Source organism: Cupressus sempervirens, chromosome 1, assembly GCF_028749045.1.
Source record: "Cupressus sempervirens isolate cs-2001-9-10 chromosome 1, ASM2874904v1, whole genome shotgun sequence".
NCBI classification, from domain to species: Eukaryota; Viridiplantae; Streptophyta; class Pinopsida; order Cupressales; family Cupressaceae; genus Cupressus; species Cupressus sempervirens.
In genome coordinates, this window is record NC_143118.1 from 437,127,353 (window position 1) to 437,145,608 (window position 18,256).

An 18,256-nucleotide genomic window follows, 5' to 3' on the forward strand; every position below is an offset into this window, starting at 1 on the left:
TGGCACCTTGGCAAGGAACTCTGCGGAACAAAACATCGTACGACAAATCTTACAAATGGAGGTACCGGTCAAGATAAGTGACCTCACAATGCCCCAGTTACGAACGGCCATTCTGAATCATACACCGTTTTCGAAATCAATAGAGGACACAGGAAGGGACAGTAGGGAAGTGACGACAACAGAACCAATGCTGCTGGCACTCACAACTGGAAGGCATCCAACGATTGTCGAGATGGGGATTTTGGGACATGTTCTGACAGACACAATTGTCGACGGAGGGTCCGACATGAATGTGTTACCAGAGGATACCTGGAAGAAGTTGGGAAAGCCGACGTTGTGGCCACCTACATTCCAGTTGCTCACGGCAGACCAACACGGGAACAAACCGTTGGGAACCTTAAGGGCACAACCGGTAACTATTGGAACACAGCCATTTTTATTGGACTTCGTGGTCATTCCATTGAAAAGAAAAGGATATGATGCTATTCTGGGACGGACTTGGTTGGTGCAAGAAAAAGTTAAACATCATTGGAAATGAAATACCCTATCAATGGAGCGTGGAGGCAAAAGATTCATAATTGACCTGCACACACAAATGGTAGGTGAGGAGGTAGCATCGTCAGATTCAGAAGGTGAAAGCGAAATTGACGACGAAGGAAAGAGGAGAATGGAATTGGACGAAGGAGTATTGACACTAGAAGGAGGATCGAATGACAACAACCTAGACTCGGTGAATGGCCTTTACCACTGGCAAATAGAAGACTACGAACTCTTTCCGAGTTGTAATATGCTAAGGGTCGACGAAGGTGAGAAAAAAGAGAAAAATGAGTGTCCGAAGGAATACAGAGAAGCAGATGACACAACGGAGGTTACGGCTGAAGAAGGTAAGGACATACAATACAAACCCAAAAAAAGAAAAATTCCACCGTCCGGTACACGGTGAACGGACCACACAGGAAGAAAAGAATGCATCGCACCATAAAATTACTTGAAGGGTGCCGACAACAAGGAAATAAGCTAGATGCACGACGACCGCAAGCACAGTGGGCGACGGAGGTGACACAGAACAAACATAAGGCGTGGCATCACAAACTCAACAAGTTTCAACCGAGGCAATTGGTACTCAAGTACGATGGTCGGAATGAAATCAAACAGGAAAGGTTTAAGGCAAGATGGGTTGGACCATATCAGATCCGGGAGGTTGGCAACAATCGAGTGATAAATTTGAGGACGTTGGACGGGCAAGAGGTACCTCACACAATCAACGGATCCTACCGTGCTAGGAAGATGCCATCGCCATCACCATCACAGAATGATCAGATGATTCCCTTGTCATTGTCGTTGCAGAACGACAACGCCTCGAGGCAAAATTACGATGCTACAATTTTTTAATTGTTAAAATAAAATGAAAAAAAGTGTGAGTGTGTGTGCCACAAGCACCTGTTAGCGGAAGGTTTCTCCTCGGGCATCTATCCACAGGCAACTGACTGCAAGCACTTGTTCGCAGGCAAGCTGTTCGCGAGCACCTGTCCGCGGAAGGTTGCTCCACGGGCATTTGTCCGCGAGCACCTGTTCGCGGGCATGTTGTCCACGGAAGGTTGCTCTGCGGGCATCTGTCCACGGTAACCTCCACGGGCACCTGTCTGTAGGAGACATTACTGGCGGCCACGGGCTCAGTCTCCTCCGCTTATCTAATTCCCTTTCGCAGATTTAAGCGTGCCTTTCCGCAGACTTTTTCATCAGTTACCTACAGAGGTTTTTTTTCCCAACAGACGGATTATTTTGGCGGCCAGACTTTGGTTTTAATACCACATTTTTGCCTTTTTTCAACCGTGGCATCCATTTGTGTGATTTAAGCTCGTGGAAGGGAGTTTCGATCTTTCAAATATGGTGTGTTCGATGGAATAAATCTGGATCATGGTGTGACATTGGTGGGTTATTGGTCAGCTTCCCACGTTGAAGATGTGTCCCGCGGCTAGCTTTCTCTCTCCCGCAGATGGTTTTTTACGAGTTTTGGGGGTGTTTGTGAGTTTGACAGGTTGCGGCACTTTCACCCTGAAGGACAAATTCAACACGGAGGAGTTAATATCAATTTCATTGTTGAAAGGTACTCGGCAGGATAGGAAAGAGGCACAGCAGTGGGCGAGCAAAGGAAGGAGCTAAAATAAAATTTAAAAAAAAAAAAACGATAGATTCAAATTGTTCAGAATGAGTAGCAAATGATGTCAAAGGGAAGGGGAAGCATCGATGGTTGCCAGAAAGAGTATTAGATCAGAAGAAAATGACAGAAATAGTGTGTTCCATGCAATTTTGTGTGGGTTTCAAAGTGTTAATTTGGTCTTGGCGGCGAGGGGCATTGCCCCCTGGACCCCCAGTCGTTGCAGATATCAGTCATGAAGTGTGACCAGTTGAGAAGACTTGAAGTTGCTGTAGGCATGGAGTGTCTATGTACCAGAGGCACTAGGAGTAGGTGTTGGCCGAGAGGCTGTCTTGGTGGATGCATAGAGAGCTGGGGAGGAGCTGATCATCCAATTGGAGGCAGTGCAGCGACACTTGGCTTAGGGTATCGAGGAGTTGAAAACAGAAAAAGCAGCACAAGTGGCTATTAAGGTCAGCTTCATTTAGAAGGCTACAGGCACGGGACGAAGGTGAAAGTGATGTGTCAGGCGCAGCTTTATCTTGTTGTAATCAGTCCGTTAATATATTTTGTCTTAGATATTTTGTAATTGTCATTCGAAGACGACTTTTTCTTTTGGGAGGGATGATGTCGTCAGTAGAAACTATGTCAGCCGACTTGATTGTCGTCGGTGTTTTTGTATTCTGTAGCCAACATCGTCGGTAAAGATTTTGTAGCCGACGAGTAAATAGTTTGTAGCAGACATAATGTTTGTGGCCGACGGACTCCTTCGTAAAGGTTCGGCGGATAGTATTTATACCCCGTCTGGAATCATTGTAAATCATCTTATCTTAGGAAGCATAATGTAATGTTCTGGCATATGCGAATAACCTAAGGAGTTCTGTTGTTCGTATTTCCATTGTCTGTATGCATTGATTTATTTTACCCATATGGTAAACAAACAAGCTGAAGTACTTGAGAAGCGTGCCATGAATCACCACTGGTGAAAGGTGTGCGATGTTGTTTTCCAGCCTGGCATGCATCACAAACTCCAAGCTATTGGGTCTGTATCTCTGGCAATCCAAGAACAAGCTCATCCCGAGCAAGCTGTGAGAGATAATGCACATTTAAGCGCCCATATCATTGATGCCAAAGTGTGCTGATAGAAGACTAACAAGTAGTCATAGCTAAGTCCAAAGAATCAACAGAATCTGAAAATCTGAAGATACCATGATCCTCAAGACCTACTGCAACAATAGACTGAATCACCCAATCGGTGATGGTACACTGATGTGAATTGAAGGTGACATCCAAGTGTGCAAAATGTCCCAACAATTGACTAACTGAGAGTAGATTTAGTTTCATCCCTGGAATGTAGTACACATCGAGGAATATGAGATTCCTCCTAGTAGACTGAATTTGAATGTTGCCTTTGCCAACAACCGTGTACTCTTCTCCGCCACAAAAAATAACAGACTCTGAATAAGGTTGGTAGTCAGTAAACCAGTCTCTACAGTGAGTGAAATGACGAGAGGCACCTAAATCAATGTACCAGGCAAATGATTTACCATCATCTGCAGGTCTTTTTGCCATGAAGGCGTAAAAGGCAGACTCCGCCTACTCAGTGTGCTCTGTAATGTCTGCTTTGGGTTGCAAACCTAATTGCTTAGATTGTGCAGCTAAGCATTTTCGACATTCAACCTCCATGTGTCCAACCTTGTGGCAGTAGTTGCATTGAATGTTCTTCTTTCGAGAACCATCTGATGCTGGAGCAGAAGACTTCTACTAAGATGGTTGCTGAAACTTGCCTTTATCCTTCCGAAAGGATTTCATAGCAAAGGCTTGCTTTGTGGAGGTGGAATTGGAGTTGCTATCGAACTATTTTTTCCACCGATCTTGCTGAAGCAGCGGGGTGTAGAGATCAATGACCTTCAAATCAACACCAGAAGACGTGATGTTGAGAATCTCGATAATATGCTCATAGGACTTTGGTAAACTCCAAAGAGTGATAACCACAATATCCTCTTTCTCCATCTTGCAACCTATGGCAAGTAACTGATGTCGGATTTCCTGAATCCTATTCAGGTGTGTCTGGAGCGAGGTTTGCTCATCCATGACAATAGAAAACAGAGTGTTCTTCAAAAAGAAAGCTCTGCTTTTGTCAGAAGTCTCATCAAGACCTTTGAGATGTGTCCAGATCTCGGCAGCTGTCTTGCCAGATGGAATCTAAGAAAGCTGATCATCAGCCATGGATAATTTGAGAAGCATCACTGCCTCCCGATTATTTAGATCCCATGTATCCTAATTAGAACCAAGAGCAGTCGGACGCTTTGTAACACCCAGTATAAGTTGATTGGTGTTCTGATATTCAAAAATGGCGATGATCTGTTGCTTCCAAGTGCCATAATTCCCACCATTGAATTCGAAATCGTGCTCGAGCAGAATGTTTGTCAAAGATGCCATGGCATGTTTTTCAATGAAAAATCGTGAATATCTTTGAAGGCACATTCTTTGAGGCAAAAAAATGAAAGACCCAAAAAACTCGAAGAGTGACCTAGAAGAAAGCTCGAAAAACCCAGAAGGAATATGGTATCATTTTTTGGATCCGCTAGCTCAAAAATGAGGCACGAAAGACAAGACACCCAGGAAAAACGGATGACAACCCAACAGAGCTCTCAAAAAACCCACCAAGAATCTGTAATCAAAAAAAATTCAAGGTCAAAAATTAGGGTTTCGAAAAAACCGCAGTCGGCAACCATGAAAGCTCGGATTTGCAAAATAATGGCAGAATGATGTAAAGAATGTGCGAAAATGGACGATGTTGGTGCTGGAAGAGGTTTTTTTTGCAGGGACAGCACAAAACGAACAGATTCTTCACCCTAAAATCGCAGTAATGCAAAACCGTGAGCTGTCTTATATCAGCAAAAAACGGCACCAAAGTTTGGCACACACAGGAACAGACACCAATTCAGCACACATGAACAATCATGATTTGGAGATTTTCAGACAAGTTCGATGATTTATTTCAATGAAAAACCCTAGCTAAATCTTTTACTTGTGTGATTTTCAAACAAATTCGATGATATGTTTTGATGATTCTCCAAAATTCGAACGGAAACCCTAGTCGGGTTTTTGTGAAACAAGAAAACTCAAAAATAATCACAAATAATTTCAAAAAAAATTATAAAAAAATTGAAGTATTGGCTCTGATACCATATTACAGAAGTAATTGGTAAAATACTTACTTATTATTAACAGAGACTGAAAGGTCATTATATACAAAAGAATAAAACGATGTTTCCTTAGGAAACAATCGTAAAGAATAGAAACATTCTATTCTAACAAAGAAAGCTAAAAAGGTGAAACCTAACTTAAAGCGAACTAGATATTTACAATAGATTACCATTAACTAATAATAGACAATTATCTATTATCGTAATAATTATAACAATTAACCATCTTACCCTTTCCCATGATCATAACTAATTTTACATGTCAATTGAATTCCAATGAAAACTCAAGGACTATATGAGCAATTTTAAATTAGGCGAAAAAATTTGGGGTGTGATACTTTCCTACATGTGTTGGATGCCTCAAGTTTGGTGTGTACTACCTTTGCAATTTTGTTGTGCACTTTGAGATAGACAGCTTTCAAGATCCCTTTCTTAGTTTGTACTAGTGGTTGATTTTAGTGTTTGATTTGTGAGTGGAGTATGTTGTTATGTCCTCATCATGGTGGGAGTGGGCCTTTTAGGTTCCACGAGGTCAGGTGGTAGTGATTTCTTTCAACATTTGAGAATTTTGACTTTCCTGTACCAATGTTGGGTGATCCTTGTTGCATTTGTAGTTCTTGTTCATCTACTTTGGAGACTTGCTCTTACCTTTCTTATGTTGTATAGTGTGTGTATTGTTGTATCATATGTGATACTTTTGGAGATAGAGTATTGTACTTTGTATTTGGTTATTATTAAATACACTACGACTTGTGCTGTGGATGTTGGTTCATTGTGTATATTTCATGATATCAGTTGTATCTTAGGTTATGAAGTACTTGATGTTCATCCATGGATGTGAGTTTTGTACTTATGATTTATCTTTATAATTAATTAATGTGTACATAATTTTATGCCATGGAACCCTTGGTAAATGTAATCTATGTTTGAGTTACATTTGTCTTATGTTATATTGCTTCCAAATTGTTTTACATTGGTATTCGCTATTGATTGTAAACTCTTAAAAAAAGACTATTTTGTAAACTTAGTAGCATGTTTTAGATTAATTTCTCTTGGGTTCCCATGTTACATAAATGAACAAAAAGAAACACTCAAAGCCGCTGGCCATAACTGATGAAAACTCAAAAAATGCATGGGTTTCCCAATGAAAACTATAAAAGAGTATTCAAACTTCACCAGACCTCTTCCACTCAAGATGTAACAGTAAGCTGTATGAAATTTGTGCTTAGGAAAACTAATCAAAACATGAATGTATTCCTAAAAACCCTCAGATTGTCACCCAAAAGAAGGCATGCTACTAGAACAAATGTTGTGTACAAGGTGTGAGGAAAAAAAACCCACTCCTAGAGTGAGGCACATCCTTCCTATATGTTGATGCGAGTTTTGTATCACTTACATAACATATTAGGATTTGAAAATTCAATATGGGATATCAAACATGCAACTCCTCTCTTGAAAAGTTATTACTCATGAAGACATAAGCAATAGCTCCAATGTTCCTTACACCATTGGATACTCGCTCAGTTTTATCGATGTGATTTGTTGGTAATCACGTAGGCGGCCTTACACTATTCATTCAAGGATGACTTGGACTTTGGTGAGATGAAGGTGATGGTGGCTCGGTTTGTGAAATGTACGGAGGCAGATAATGTTGGTGGTGGTGATGGAGGATGTGTCTGCCAGTGATGATGTTGATGGAAAGCAGTGGTGGTGGAAGGTGAATGGATGTGTTTTGATACTTAACTTACTCCTCTAACTTCCTTCTCTAAGCTTCAACTACCCAGCTACTCACTATTCTACTCCTACTCCTATGAATGGAAGGTTAGCAAATGGACGGGGATTGAACCTAATGAGAGCTGACCAGCGGCCTCACTTCCACAGGTGCAATGATTCAAAGGAATAATAAACTAGTTTTCCACACAAAGCTTCCCAACCAGCCACTAGGATGCTAGTGGTCTAGTATTGATTCCTATCAAACATTTACCAATGCTACCATACAACTATCCATCTACTTCACTCCTACTTAGCCACTTGAAATGAAACGAACTTTAACAACTTGAAAGGAAATCTAACTAAGTGGAAGTAGAAAACATGCAATAATACCCAATGTTCTTAATCAAATGCAAATCGCAACAATGAAGAAGAGAGCAATTTTGGTATTATCTTCACAACAATTTCTCCAACACTTTACAAATGAGAGCAAATGGCCTTATATAGGGGCCAAAAATAAAATGGACGATGCAAATCAAAACAAGACCAACGATCCAAATTGGATCCTCAAAACCCTAATTAGGGTTGCCACCCCATCGACCAATGAGAAGACGCCACCTCATCAATGGACCAATGAGAAAAGTACAAAAAGTGGCAACCAATGAGAAGGCGCCAAAATGGTGGCCAATTAGAAATAGACACTTGTCCTATTCTAGAAGAAAGGGAAATTGCCACTTGGGCTTACATCAAATGATCTTCTAATATAAATCTTCCCTTTTCTTTCATTTTCTTAGCTAAGGCAATGAACTTAGCTAGCCTTTCGTTAACTTCTTCCATAGGAAGACAAGGTGTGTGCTTTGCCCTGAGTTCCACTGACTTCACCGCGCTGCTTGCTGCTTGTAGCATCTTTTCATGATCCTTCTCACATTCTTTCGCAAATCCAATAAGAGCATTGAGAGAGGAAAGGGTGCCCAAATGCTTTTTCTTGATAGCAACCTTTCCTAATTCATCCAACTTCGATCAAAAATCTGTCTCGTTGACATCGTCTTTGCCAAGGGGGATTGTCCTTCCTTTAGTCTATCCTTCATCCGTATCATGTCCACTATACCGATATTGGTGTCGGTTATTCTCTTCATTTTCGAGAAGAAGGGTGTTTTGGGCATCATATCCTCTTTGTCTTTCTTAGTCTTGTCTACTTGGGATTCTTACTTGCACTAACATCCTCCATGCTCGTCGCCCTATTACGGGATGGTAGAGTGGTGGACCAGAAGGCAAGTAGAACTAAGGGAAGCAATCCTAAGACTAGAACGAAAGAAGGATGTCAGCTTAAGGACCCCTTGCAACTCTAGATGATGAAAATTCACCTTAACCACTAATCTTACAGTGACTTTTCGAAATTAGGACTTCACCTTAAGAACTTCAAATCCCTTGCAAATCAGAATTTTATCATGCAATTCACCTCCAAATAAAATTACCCAACCTAGGGCAAAAATTGCAGCCTCTTGCAAAAATCAGAATTTTATCTCCCACAAATTTCGGCTCCCACAAAATTCGCCCTCCACAAAATTCGGCTTCCACAAATTTTGGCTCCCACAAATTTCGCCCTCCACAAAATTTGGCTCCCACAAATTTCGCCAAGCAAGAAGAGTGCAGATCTGCTCTTGCAAAATCACCGACGCCTTGAGAAGGAGAAGTGAGAAGTGAGCAAGAAATGGGAGAGAGGCCTCCTCTTATACCCAACTTTCTTACTCCCCCCAAGCTAGCCAACTTGGACCCTAGGAGCAAGAAAAACAATAATTAATGCAAAAAATATGGCCCACAATTAAATACTTAGCTAAATATTAATTTTGCTAAAATGAAAATTGCCTTTTAAAATTGCCAGTTAGTTCTAAATTGCAAAAGGAAATTAAATGGTGCCTTGGAGATGTTAAATATTTCCATTTAATGAGGATTTAGTGATTAATAAGTCATTAAAATTGGTTTTTGGCTAACAAAAAGCCATTTTTCAATATTAAATTATCAATTTCATTGAATTCAAAAAGTTTTCAAGGCAATTTTAATCTATTAAAGCCAATTTTTTGCAATTTTAATTCAAATCGATTTAGCTAAGCAATTTTAGCATTTTAACACAAATAAAATTATTTCTCTAGAGCCTAAAAATCAATTTTGCAATTTGACTTCAACATCACAAAAATTTATTTTCTTCACCAAAAAAATAATTAAGATTTTCCAAAAGACCAAATTTAACAAAAATTTCATTTTTTTGAAAATTATCCAAATTTATACAATTATGTCCAAATTTTCAAAAGAAAATGTCTAAGTACAAAATTCACAATTTTATCCTACCAAGTTGGAATTAACTTTGAAATTTGTTCGACTTAAGGATAGAATTGGTGGCTCTAGAAAATCAAGTTAAAACCAGGTGAAAATAAATCTAACCCTCTCCCCACTGGCCCTAAAGGTGTCCAAGGCGTGAAATCTTAAAATTTGAAACCTCCAGACAGAAAAATTCCTAAGGCAATCGAAAAAAGGGGGTCCCCAAATTTTTGGGGCGATGGTGTGAAAACCTCACAACATCTAGCGTCAACCCAAAGAAATGTTCCTAAACATTTCAAGAAATAAGTAACTTAGAACAAAAATCTCAGGATGGCTTATCCGCAAATCCACTTAAGGACAAGCACTCCACAAAGGAAAGAACTCTCAAGTTGAACCTAAGCACTTTGACCATAAGTTACGTGTGTGCAAATGATTTATTCCCCACTCGACAAGAACTTGATAATCTCTTAGATCCATCAGACTTAGCTATTATAATATCCTTACTTCAAAAGCAACCTGGATAGAGCCCCGCTGCGAGTCAAGTGTTTATAGCCCCGACGGAGTTATCGTTGTGGCACCACAATCATGGTTCTACCTTTAGTGATTATTTTTATAGCACCGATATAGATGATTGCACACCCTTGAACCAAATTTTATCTTTATTTTCACTTTGATACTACTTTCTCTCTTTTCTCATGATATTTTCTCTTTTTTTCTTTTCTTTTCAATCTTTTTATTTGGTTTGTAGGCATTGAAGCTTGCGGAGGGTTTGGAAGACCACAGTGCCACTGAAGTAGGTGTAAGATTTTTACTAAGTTCAATTTCACTTTGAAACATCAAGAACTCAAAGCAATTAAGTGTGAGTAGAATGTTGTAACCATGTCAAAGATAACTTAGGAACCTCTATCGGGTCTAACCCAAATCTAGGACAAGTCCTATCATAGACCAACGACTAAACACATCCTTTAATCTCTGAACCTTGTTAAATGTATTCGAGAAATGAACAAGGCAAACTTTGTTTTGTTACCAAAAATGTAAAATCCACACACCTCGCCCACGAGTGATAACATGGACCCCCCTTTGCACTTGCAAAGACCCAAAACCAAAACTGCTCCAAGGGACGAGTAAAAGATCTCAAGTCAAATGACCTGATGCAAATTTTACTTGAGCTCTCTCACAACACCTAAACTAAACAACTGAAGGTAAACTACTCTAAAGAACTGAAAAGAAAACTACTCTAAACCCTTGGGCCAAATGGTCCAAGACAAACTCTACTCTAAAGAACAGAAAAACAAACTAACTACCAACTGAAAGCAAACCTACTCTAACTATGTACAAGACTCTAAAGGGACAACACTAACTCTAATATATACACTGGATCTAACATGGTTTCTCAAGATGTTCAAAACTAACAAGGTTTGGGTGATAGTTCTCAATCTTGCAAACTCATCCTTGTACTCTAAAAAAAATTTGGTCACCTCAAACTCAAACTCTAGAAAATTAATATGCAAGACCAACAATTGAGGCAACTCATAGGGTCCATGATTAATCCAAATACAAGTTGTCTCTCCTAAATTTCCATAATCAAAATAAAAAATCTTTAAGAGCAGGGAAAGAAACAACCTGGCATGACTCAAATTCAAATGAAACCTGCAAATTCTTCATGGCCTCAGGAGGTCGAAGTTGGTGGTGCACCATCCCTCTAACATCTACATCAGACTTATTGGTAGCCCAGGCAGGATCAATCTTGGAATCAAGCTCATGAAATATCGCCTTTGGGGGCTTGTCCCTGTGAACAGTGAACCATGAATCCTTGTGAATCTCTTCAAGTCTATCCTCAAAAATCAAGGATTGTTTGATATTCTCCCCCTCAAACACCGCTCCAAGTTGCTCGAACACAACATCCAACTGTAGCATCAACCCAAACTGTTCTTTATTTTCCCTTTTCACAGGAGCGACTCGATCACCACTTAACAATCCTAGCATATCCTCATCAATAGGAGCTTCATCATCTAGCATGTAATTTCCATTTGAACTGTCTTTAGGAACATCTTGCCATTCTTTATGTGGGTTCTCGCCAAACATAGCACCTTCGAGACTAGCATAGCACCTTCGAGATTGATAGGAGAACCATCATATGTCTTTGTGAAATGCCCATCAACTTCCATTTCAAGTGGCAAAATTTCTGGAGGTCGAAGTTGATGGTGAATCATGCCACTTGCAACAACTTGATCACCTTGAAAGGCCTTGGGCAATGACTCCTTTTGTATTTCTTCTATAGGATCTTCAAGCATCCCCCCAAAGAATGTAGTGGAGATAGCGCCTTGCATTGGTTTATCAATATTTTCCTCATACTTGAACTCTCTTGTGATATCTTGTAATTCCTTGTTCAACTTTCTCACTTGATTATCTTCCTCTTTAAAGATATTTGAAACTTCTTGCAACCCATCCTCAAGAGTCATCCCTTGAATTATGCATGAAGGCTCACCAAAGATTTCCTTTTTGTCCACCTTTTGATGTTCCATTTGTAGTTCTTCGTGTGTCTTTACTTGTTGATTTTTTGCTTCATCAACTTGTTGAATCTCAACCTTTTGTCTGCCATGTTGATCTTCTCGTTTTAGAGCCCCTAGGATTATGTTTTCTACTTGTTCTAAGGCCACTGTACACAAGGAGCAAGATAACTCCGAGTGGAACACATTGTGAATTCTACACCAATTGGGCAATAATAAGTCTCTTACTAGCGTTCGGTTACCCAACTCAATCCCTTGCTACACAGTTCTAGTCACAAAGTTCTTGAAGCTCTCAAACATACCTTCACCCTCGCCAGATGAAGCATCTGGATCTGACTCAATCAGGATCTCAGTGGAATCCTTTCCTTTGCTTACCATCTCCTCTCTCTCTTGGATAAATTCAATTGTTCTCTCGATTTTCTTGTCAACCTCTCCACCTCGTGATATAATGTGGGAAGGTTCATCCACTCGGTTATCTTGAATATCAGAATCAACCATATACTCTTGATAAATCTTATCTTCTTCATTCTTTGGTGTCCAACTTGAAAGCTGAAAGAAATTCTTACCACCCCCTACAGATATTTTCTCATACCAACCCAATTGAAAGTTGACCAAGTCAATGGTGTCTTGGCAAGATGGGCAAGTAGAGTCTGAATATATGAGACTATGTGCAAGGCACCAATAACGTTTTTCACATATGTTTTTTGGTTCCCTATTGATATCTTCTTTGAAAACAAGAAAATCTTCCTCCGAATTGACAAAGACCGTAGGCTCATGTATTTGTGAAAAAGAAAATTTTCCTCTTAACACCATGTCCACTCTTAAGAGAAACACCAAACAATCCATCTCCCCATGATCCGTAGTACCATGTATCCTACATTTCCTTGGTGCTGCAAGTTGAGACAAATTCAATGGATGTAACCTTTTGTTCAAATCAAACCAAATGGGGTGAACGTCCACTCGCCTATCCATTGAGAAACCTTTCTTTTTCTTTTTCTTTTTTGAATTTTCTGAATTTTTTAATTTTTTTATTTTAAAAGAGATCTCTCATCTCAAATCTAACCTTGAAAGCTCATCCCTCGTCATGCTCTGAATTTCCAAGTTGATCCGAAAATGAAAATCATTCAGCCCTCCTTCCAGTGCCAGATAATGTAGATGTGAGTTTTGTATCACTTACATAACATATTAGCAATTGTATGTTTGATACTCCGTATCAAATGTTCAATTGCTAATGTGTTATGTAAGTGATATAAAACTCACATCAACACTATAATTATTAGAAAGGGAAACTCAGTTCAAAAAAGTCTCACTGGTATGGTATGGAATAAAATCGCTAAGGATACAATTTCATAAACATTGGCATTATAGAAAACCTTCCACTCCAGAATTGTGCAAGCCTTAGGGTTTAAAGTGTTCTCTAGGACGGTAATAAAAAGTTGTAGATCACATTGTCTGATTGGATAGGAGCATTCAAATGATATTAATCCACTCTTTTTGTGATTGGAAATGCTCTTTTGTATCTCACTGAATCATCATGAGTTTCAATGCAAGTGAATGATTTCTATCTAAAACCAGCTAGAAAAAATTTGATATTACCGAGACATTGTAAAGATGGATATGCCCAAATAAAGAAAAATATGATGGTACTTACAATACGAGAGGCCCCCAGTGACCTAGATTTGTGTCAATCCACACCAAGAAGTTCTTTAATATCTGCAACATGCCAAAATAATTATTATGTACAGCCCTACAACCAAAAAAATGAAAAAGAAAAACTTTATGAGCATGGACGTTGATGAAGAAAGAAACATAGACATAAAAATGTAATTCTTCCTATTTCAATACATTCCTGTGGTGATTAGAGATTTCTCAAAGCTAAACAGTTGAAAACGGCATTTGGAAATCAAATATGAGATGGAAAACCCTGTTGAACATTAACATTATTTAAAATTTAAAAGCTTATGAATTTGAAAATTATGACCATAACAAGTTAAAGAGTGTATTTCCAAATTACGCAAAATCCTCTGTACTGAAGTTTTGTGATTTTTCCAACAAAGGGGTCCAAAATAATAAGCTTCCGGACTGAAGCTTTGTGATTTTTTTAAACAAGGGATCCAAAAGAATAAATTGGCACAAGAGATCAAAACATGGGCCATCTGTCTCTAAGCATCCTTTTAGTGGCCACAAAGTTTAAAGAATTACTTGCTGTGATCTGAACAACATTTTCCAGACCCACCTCCAACACAATCAACACTATAACATAACAAAGAAATTCACAGTAAGAGAAATACATGACGTAAAGAAATTCAGAACTCTTACTATTTTCATTATCGCTACAACCATCAGACATCATGCCATAACATCTTTGCTTGAGTGGAATGATCCTTGGCAGGTATTGCATGAAACTTTTAAAAAATCACACAAAGTTGAAAAGAGCTCTACAAATAGAAACATGGACACCGCACAACATAAATGGCATTTTAACAACCACGGCTTGCCAATGTCTAAAGTATTTTGAAATCAAGGGGTACTTTATGTATTTCAGCCGTGAACTTCAATTTATTAGGTTTATTCAAAAACTGATTCATATTCGTTGATGCATACACACATATAGATTCATTAGGTATAGAGCTACAACATCGCCAGGGTTTTTCACAAGTGGTATTTTTGTTTACAAGTGGTATAGTGCTACAACATCCCCATCAAGACTTGTATACAATCTCAACAAGTGAGTCAATACTACAAGCTAACCTTCCACAGAAAATGATTATCTAATCGTTTCCTAGCAGTAAAACAAAGAGGAAACAAGAATATCAAATCTTTCATCAAAGAAAGTTGATTTAACAAAGAGCATCTTTAAAAAAAAAAAATTAACGTCCAAGAATTTCATGTTCACAGATGTATCCTGCTTGAAGCAAGGCAAAAATCACAAAATGTTCTTGTCCATGAGTAGTGGAACCCATATACCATAATCAGCATGTTGGCTATGCTCTACACCAGATCTAACTTCTTGACTCTTGACTATTTTGGAAATGTTGATCCTTAAGAGGCTCACGCCTAAAGAAGGGCAGTCAAGAAGTTTAACATGTATGGGACTCGTTGCACCCTGTGAAACAACATCCAAGGTTTCAGAAGTTCCCTATTCATTTTAGTGTGTACTGGAAAAAGAGGAAAGATCCCAAACATAAAAGCTAGGCCAAGGAAGGCGCTGTGTAAATGCAAAGCTTTTGCAACACTTTAAAAATCACTTGGAAAGCTTTTACAACACTTCAACTTCAGGTGAATGTTACCCTTCTAGAAGCGGATACAATGTGCCACAGACCCTTCATTGTTCAAAGTAAAACAGAGCACATGAAGTGCAAAGACATAAAGTGTAATGTTTGTATCCCAACCATGAGCATCACCTACAAGGATTCGAATAAAGGCACATATCGGATATCTCCCTAGGAATTTATCTCTTTTCGAGAAGAAAGACAGGATGCAGTAGAACTCCTTCAAGACTGGATTAGAACCAAGCATAAAGTGCAGTGCTCAGTTCCCAGATAGAAATAGTTCCTACAAGAGCCTGATAAAAACACATATCTCCCAAAGTTCGTAGTAATTAACCATTCTGGGGAGCTTATTGAGACTAGCACAATTCGCCTTCTATTATAAAGACAAATGGAAGAGTAAAAAACATGCATGATCCACAGCTTTCCAGGATAAATGGAACACAAGGAGACCAACATTAGTAGAAAGGATCCATTAACATTAGTAGACAGGATCCATTGTAAAGATTATCAGCACACAACACACTTACAATAAGTAGAAGAAAGGCAATAATTGCATAATCTTGGCACTTTATTAAAAGCGAACATGGTAAAGCCAGAAAACAAGTCACATATTACAAATGTTACAAAATGCATCTCTGAATTGCAAATGTTGCAAAATGCATCTCCAGATTGGTATAGAGAATTTCCAGAAAGATAAAACCAGACTCTTTTTAAACTGAAAACAAAGTGTTGTACTCCAAAAAATTGAACTCCTCTTTTAGCAACAAACAATGAGTTTTAAAAATTATCCCTTGTTTTTACATGCTAGCGATATGATCATTTAATCAGGAAGGTGGTTATAGCCATCCCCATGTCAAGTATTTTCATTATTAACTCTTATGCTCATGGTGTGGACGATAGTTGCACTTTTCCCAACTGACTCGCTATCATGAGAAGGCAACCTTCTATCTTTTTTCCCACAGCGAGTGCTCATTCTTTGCAACCAAGCACATTCCTCTTTTAAGGCCAATGCCATGATGTCCCCTTTTAAAGAATTTTCATTTCATACTTGTAGGCTGGGTTTGTGCCTATTTGAAACTTGCTGATATGCCTCAGACACACATCATGGGGGCAGAGACCTTTAAGAATAGTTCCACAGTAAGGTTTTCAGGTTCTGCCAAGCTGCCATGTGTCCACCTTGCAGGTCTGCAAAGAATTTGAAAATTGGAAAACCCAAACATGCACACAATGCTACCACATGTTCATGGCATGGAAAAAGGGGAAGAATTAGTCAGTGAAGATATTTAAGTTGGGGAACCTGGCTGCTATTTCAAACATCTACAGAGGACTTGGCAAGTACTTGCGAAATTTCCAAAACATGGAAAAGTTGACTAAGTTCAAATATGTATACAGTTCAAATGAGTTTTCTCACTAATATAATTTGAACTCTTCTGAGTACCCTACAAATAGGTAAGATTCTAAGAGTACCTCAATAGCAAAACAGTTTATTAGAATTGATAAGTAAGAAAACATTACCTAGAATATAGACAAGAACCAATTATCAACCCAAGTTCAAAAAGGATATATATGTAAAGTCCCAATTTACTTTATTAAACGTACTTGAAGCTTGATAAAAATACTATACTTTTTGGAGAAATACTTTCTTTAAATATTATGATTCCTTCTAAAAGTCAGCTTCTAGCCATATATCTTGTTTGTTGCAAAAAGATGATCTATTGCATTTGGCTACAGCCTACCAATAACTATCTTTGATATGACTGTGTATATAAATTTGCAAATTGATGTAGATTCAAACAATATGATCTAACAATTGCCCAAATCTTGGATTTTAGTGCTAATTGATGTTTTAATTCAAAGCTCCAAGGGTATTTAGAGCTTCCTCAATAATATCTAGTAGATCATTTTTGCTACTCCCTAAATTTTATAAAACTCCAACAGAAAACAGTTTTCATCTTTGCCAAAGACGTAACTACCAACTTTGATTCCACATCTAAAATAGGGACCATCAAGGCGACATTTCAAGATGTGAATTCCGTTTTTACTAAATTTGTGAATTAGTAACTCTAACTACTGAATGTACACAAGACTTTCCTTCTATAGGCAAAAAATACTTATCAAACATAAGCTTATAAATATAGTATATGAAAAATAAAACTTCACTATCAAAACCTTTTAATAAGTTGATTTTGAAGAATATGCTAGCACTTTGGAGAAGGCTAATCAGTGAGCTGTCACTTGCTATGATATGATTTCATTGAAAACTTGTCTTTCATCCATATATATTGTCTTCTGCAAGAAGCTAATCTGTGTGGGTCGGGCTCAGTCAATCATAATTATCTTTGTCATGATTATGCATACAATTTTACATAATGATATTATGCTGAGAGATTTGACTTAATAACTTTTCAGTTGCCCTAAACCATCTTGACAAACAGGGAAAATCACCCCCCACCCCCATAGATGGCTTCTGAATTCCTTTTGAAATGTGTAATTTGAGGCCTTGGGTGTTGCTTTATCAAAAGGAAATGAAAAGTGAACATATTCCTATTACTTGCTTTATCAAAAGGATATGAACAATGAACATATTCCTATTATTCTGAATTGTTCACTGGCTTTGTGTTAGGTAGGGGAAGCTGTTTAGCTTCATCTTAAATATTCTTTCCTTAAGCCTCCATATGATATTTAAATCTGTGAAGCATAAAGGCAAAGAACAGAAAAAATTATTATTAAGAACATCAAATGTATACCAGAGTTTCACTAGCTTTATCCATCTCAGTTGTGACTTCGAAAATATTGAAATAGGACACCAACCTCCAAAGTAGGTATATGTTTTAAAAAATTAGTAAATGCCCTTTAGTTGACTTCAAATAGAACTTAACTTCAAAGTTCCCTGATAGGTTGATAGTAGTGATATACATTGAGGATTAATTATATTTGCTTGACTAAATCGAAGCAATTTTTGGAACCATCTGTGATACAGTCCGGAATGGAGGGTCCGAGGTAACAATAGTCCAGCCATACAACCTTAACAATCCAAAACACAGCCACAACAAAATATAATAGAATCCAACGTATCACAATCACAAGACATGAGATTTA

At 38.3% G+C, this 18,256-nt stretch overlaps 1 protein-coding gene across 1 annotated transcript in view; it reads right to left on the reverse strand.

Annotated features, from left to right (window-relative positions):
* LOC149578155 (uncharacterized) overlaps positions 1-18,256 on the reverse strand; it is a 173,183-nt gene that overhangs the window by 123,527 nt on the left and 31,400 nt on the right. Inside the window, exon 2 of the mRNA XM_089827706.1 lies at positions 13,537-13,598. Coding sequence (XP_089683832.1) covers positions 13,537-13,598 — 62 coding nt within the window. The remainder of the gene's footprint in view (positions 1-13,536; positions 13,599-18,256) is intronic.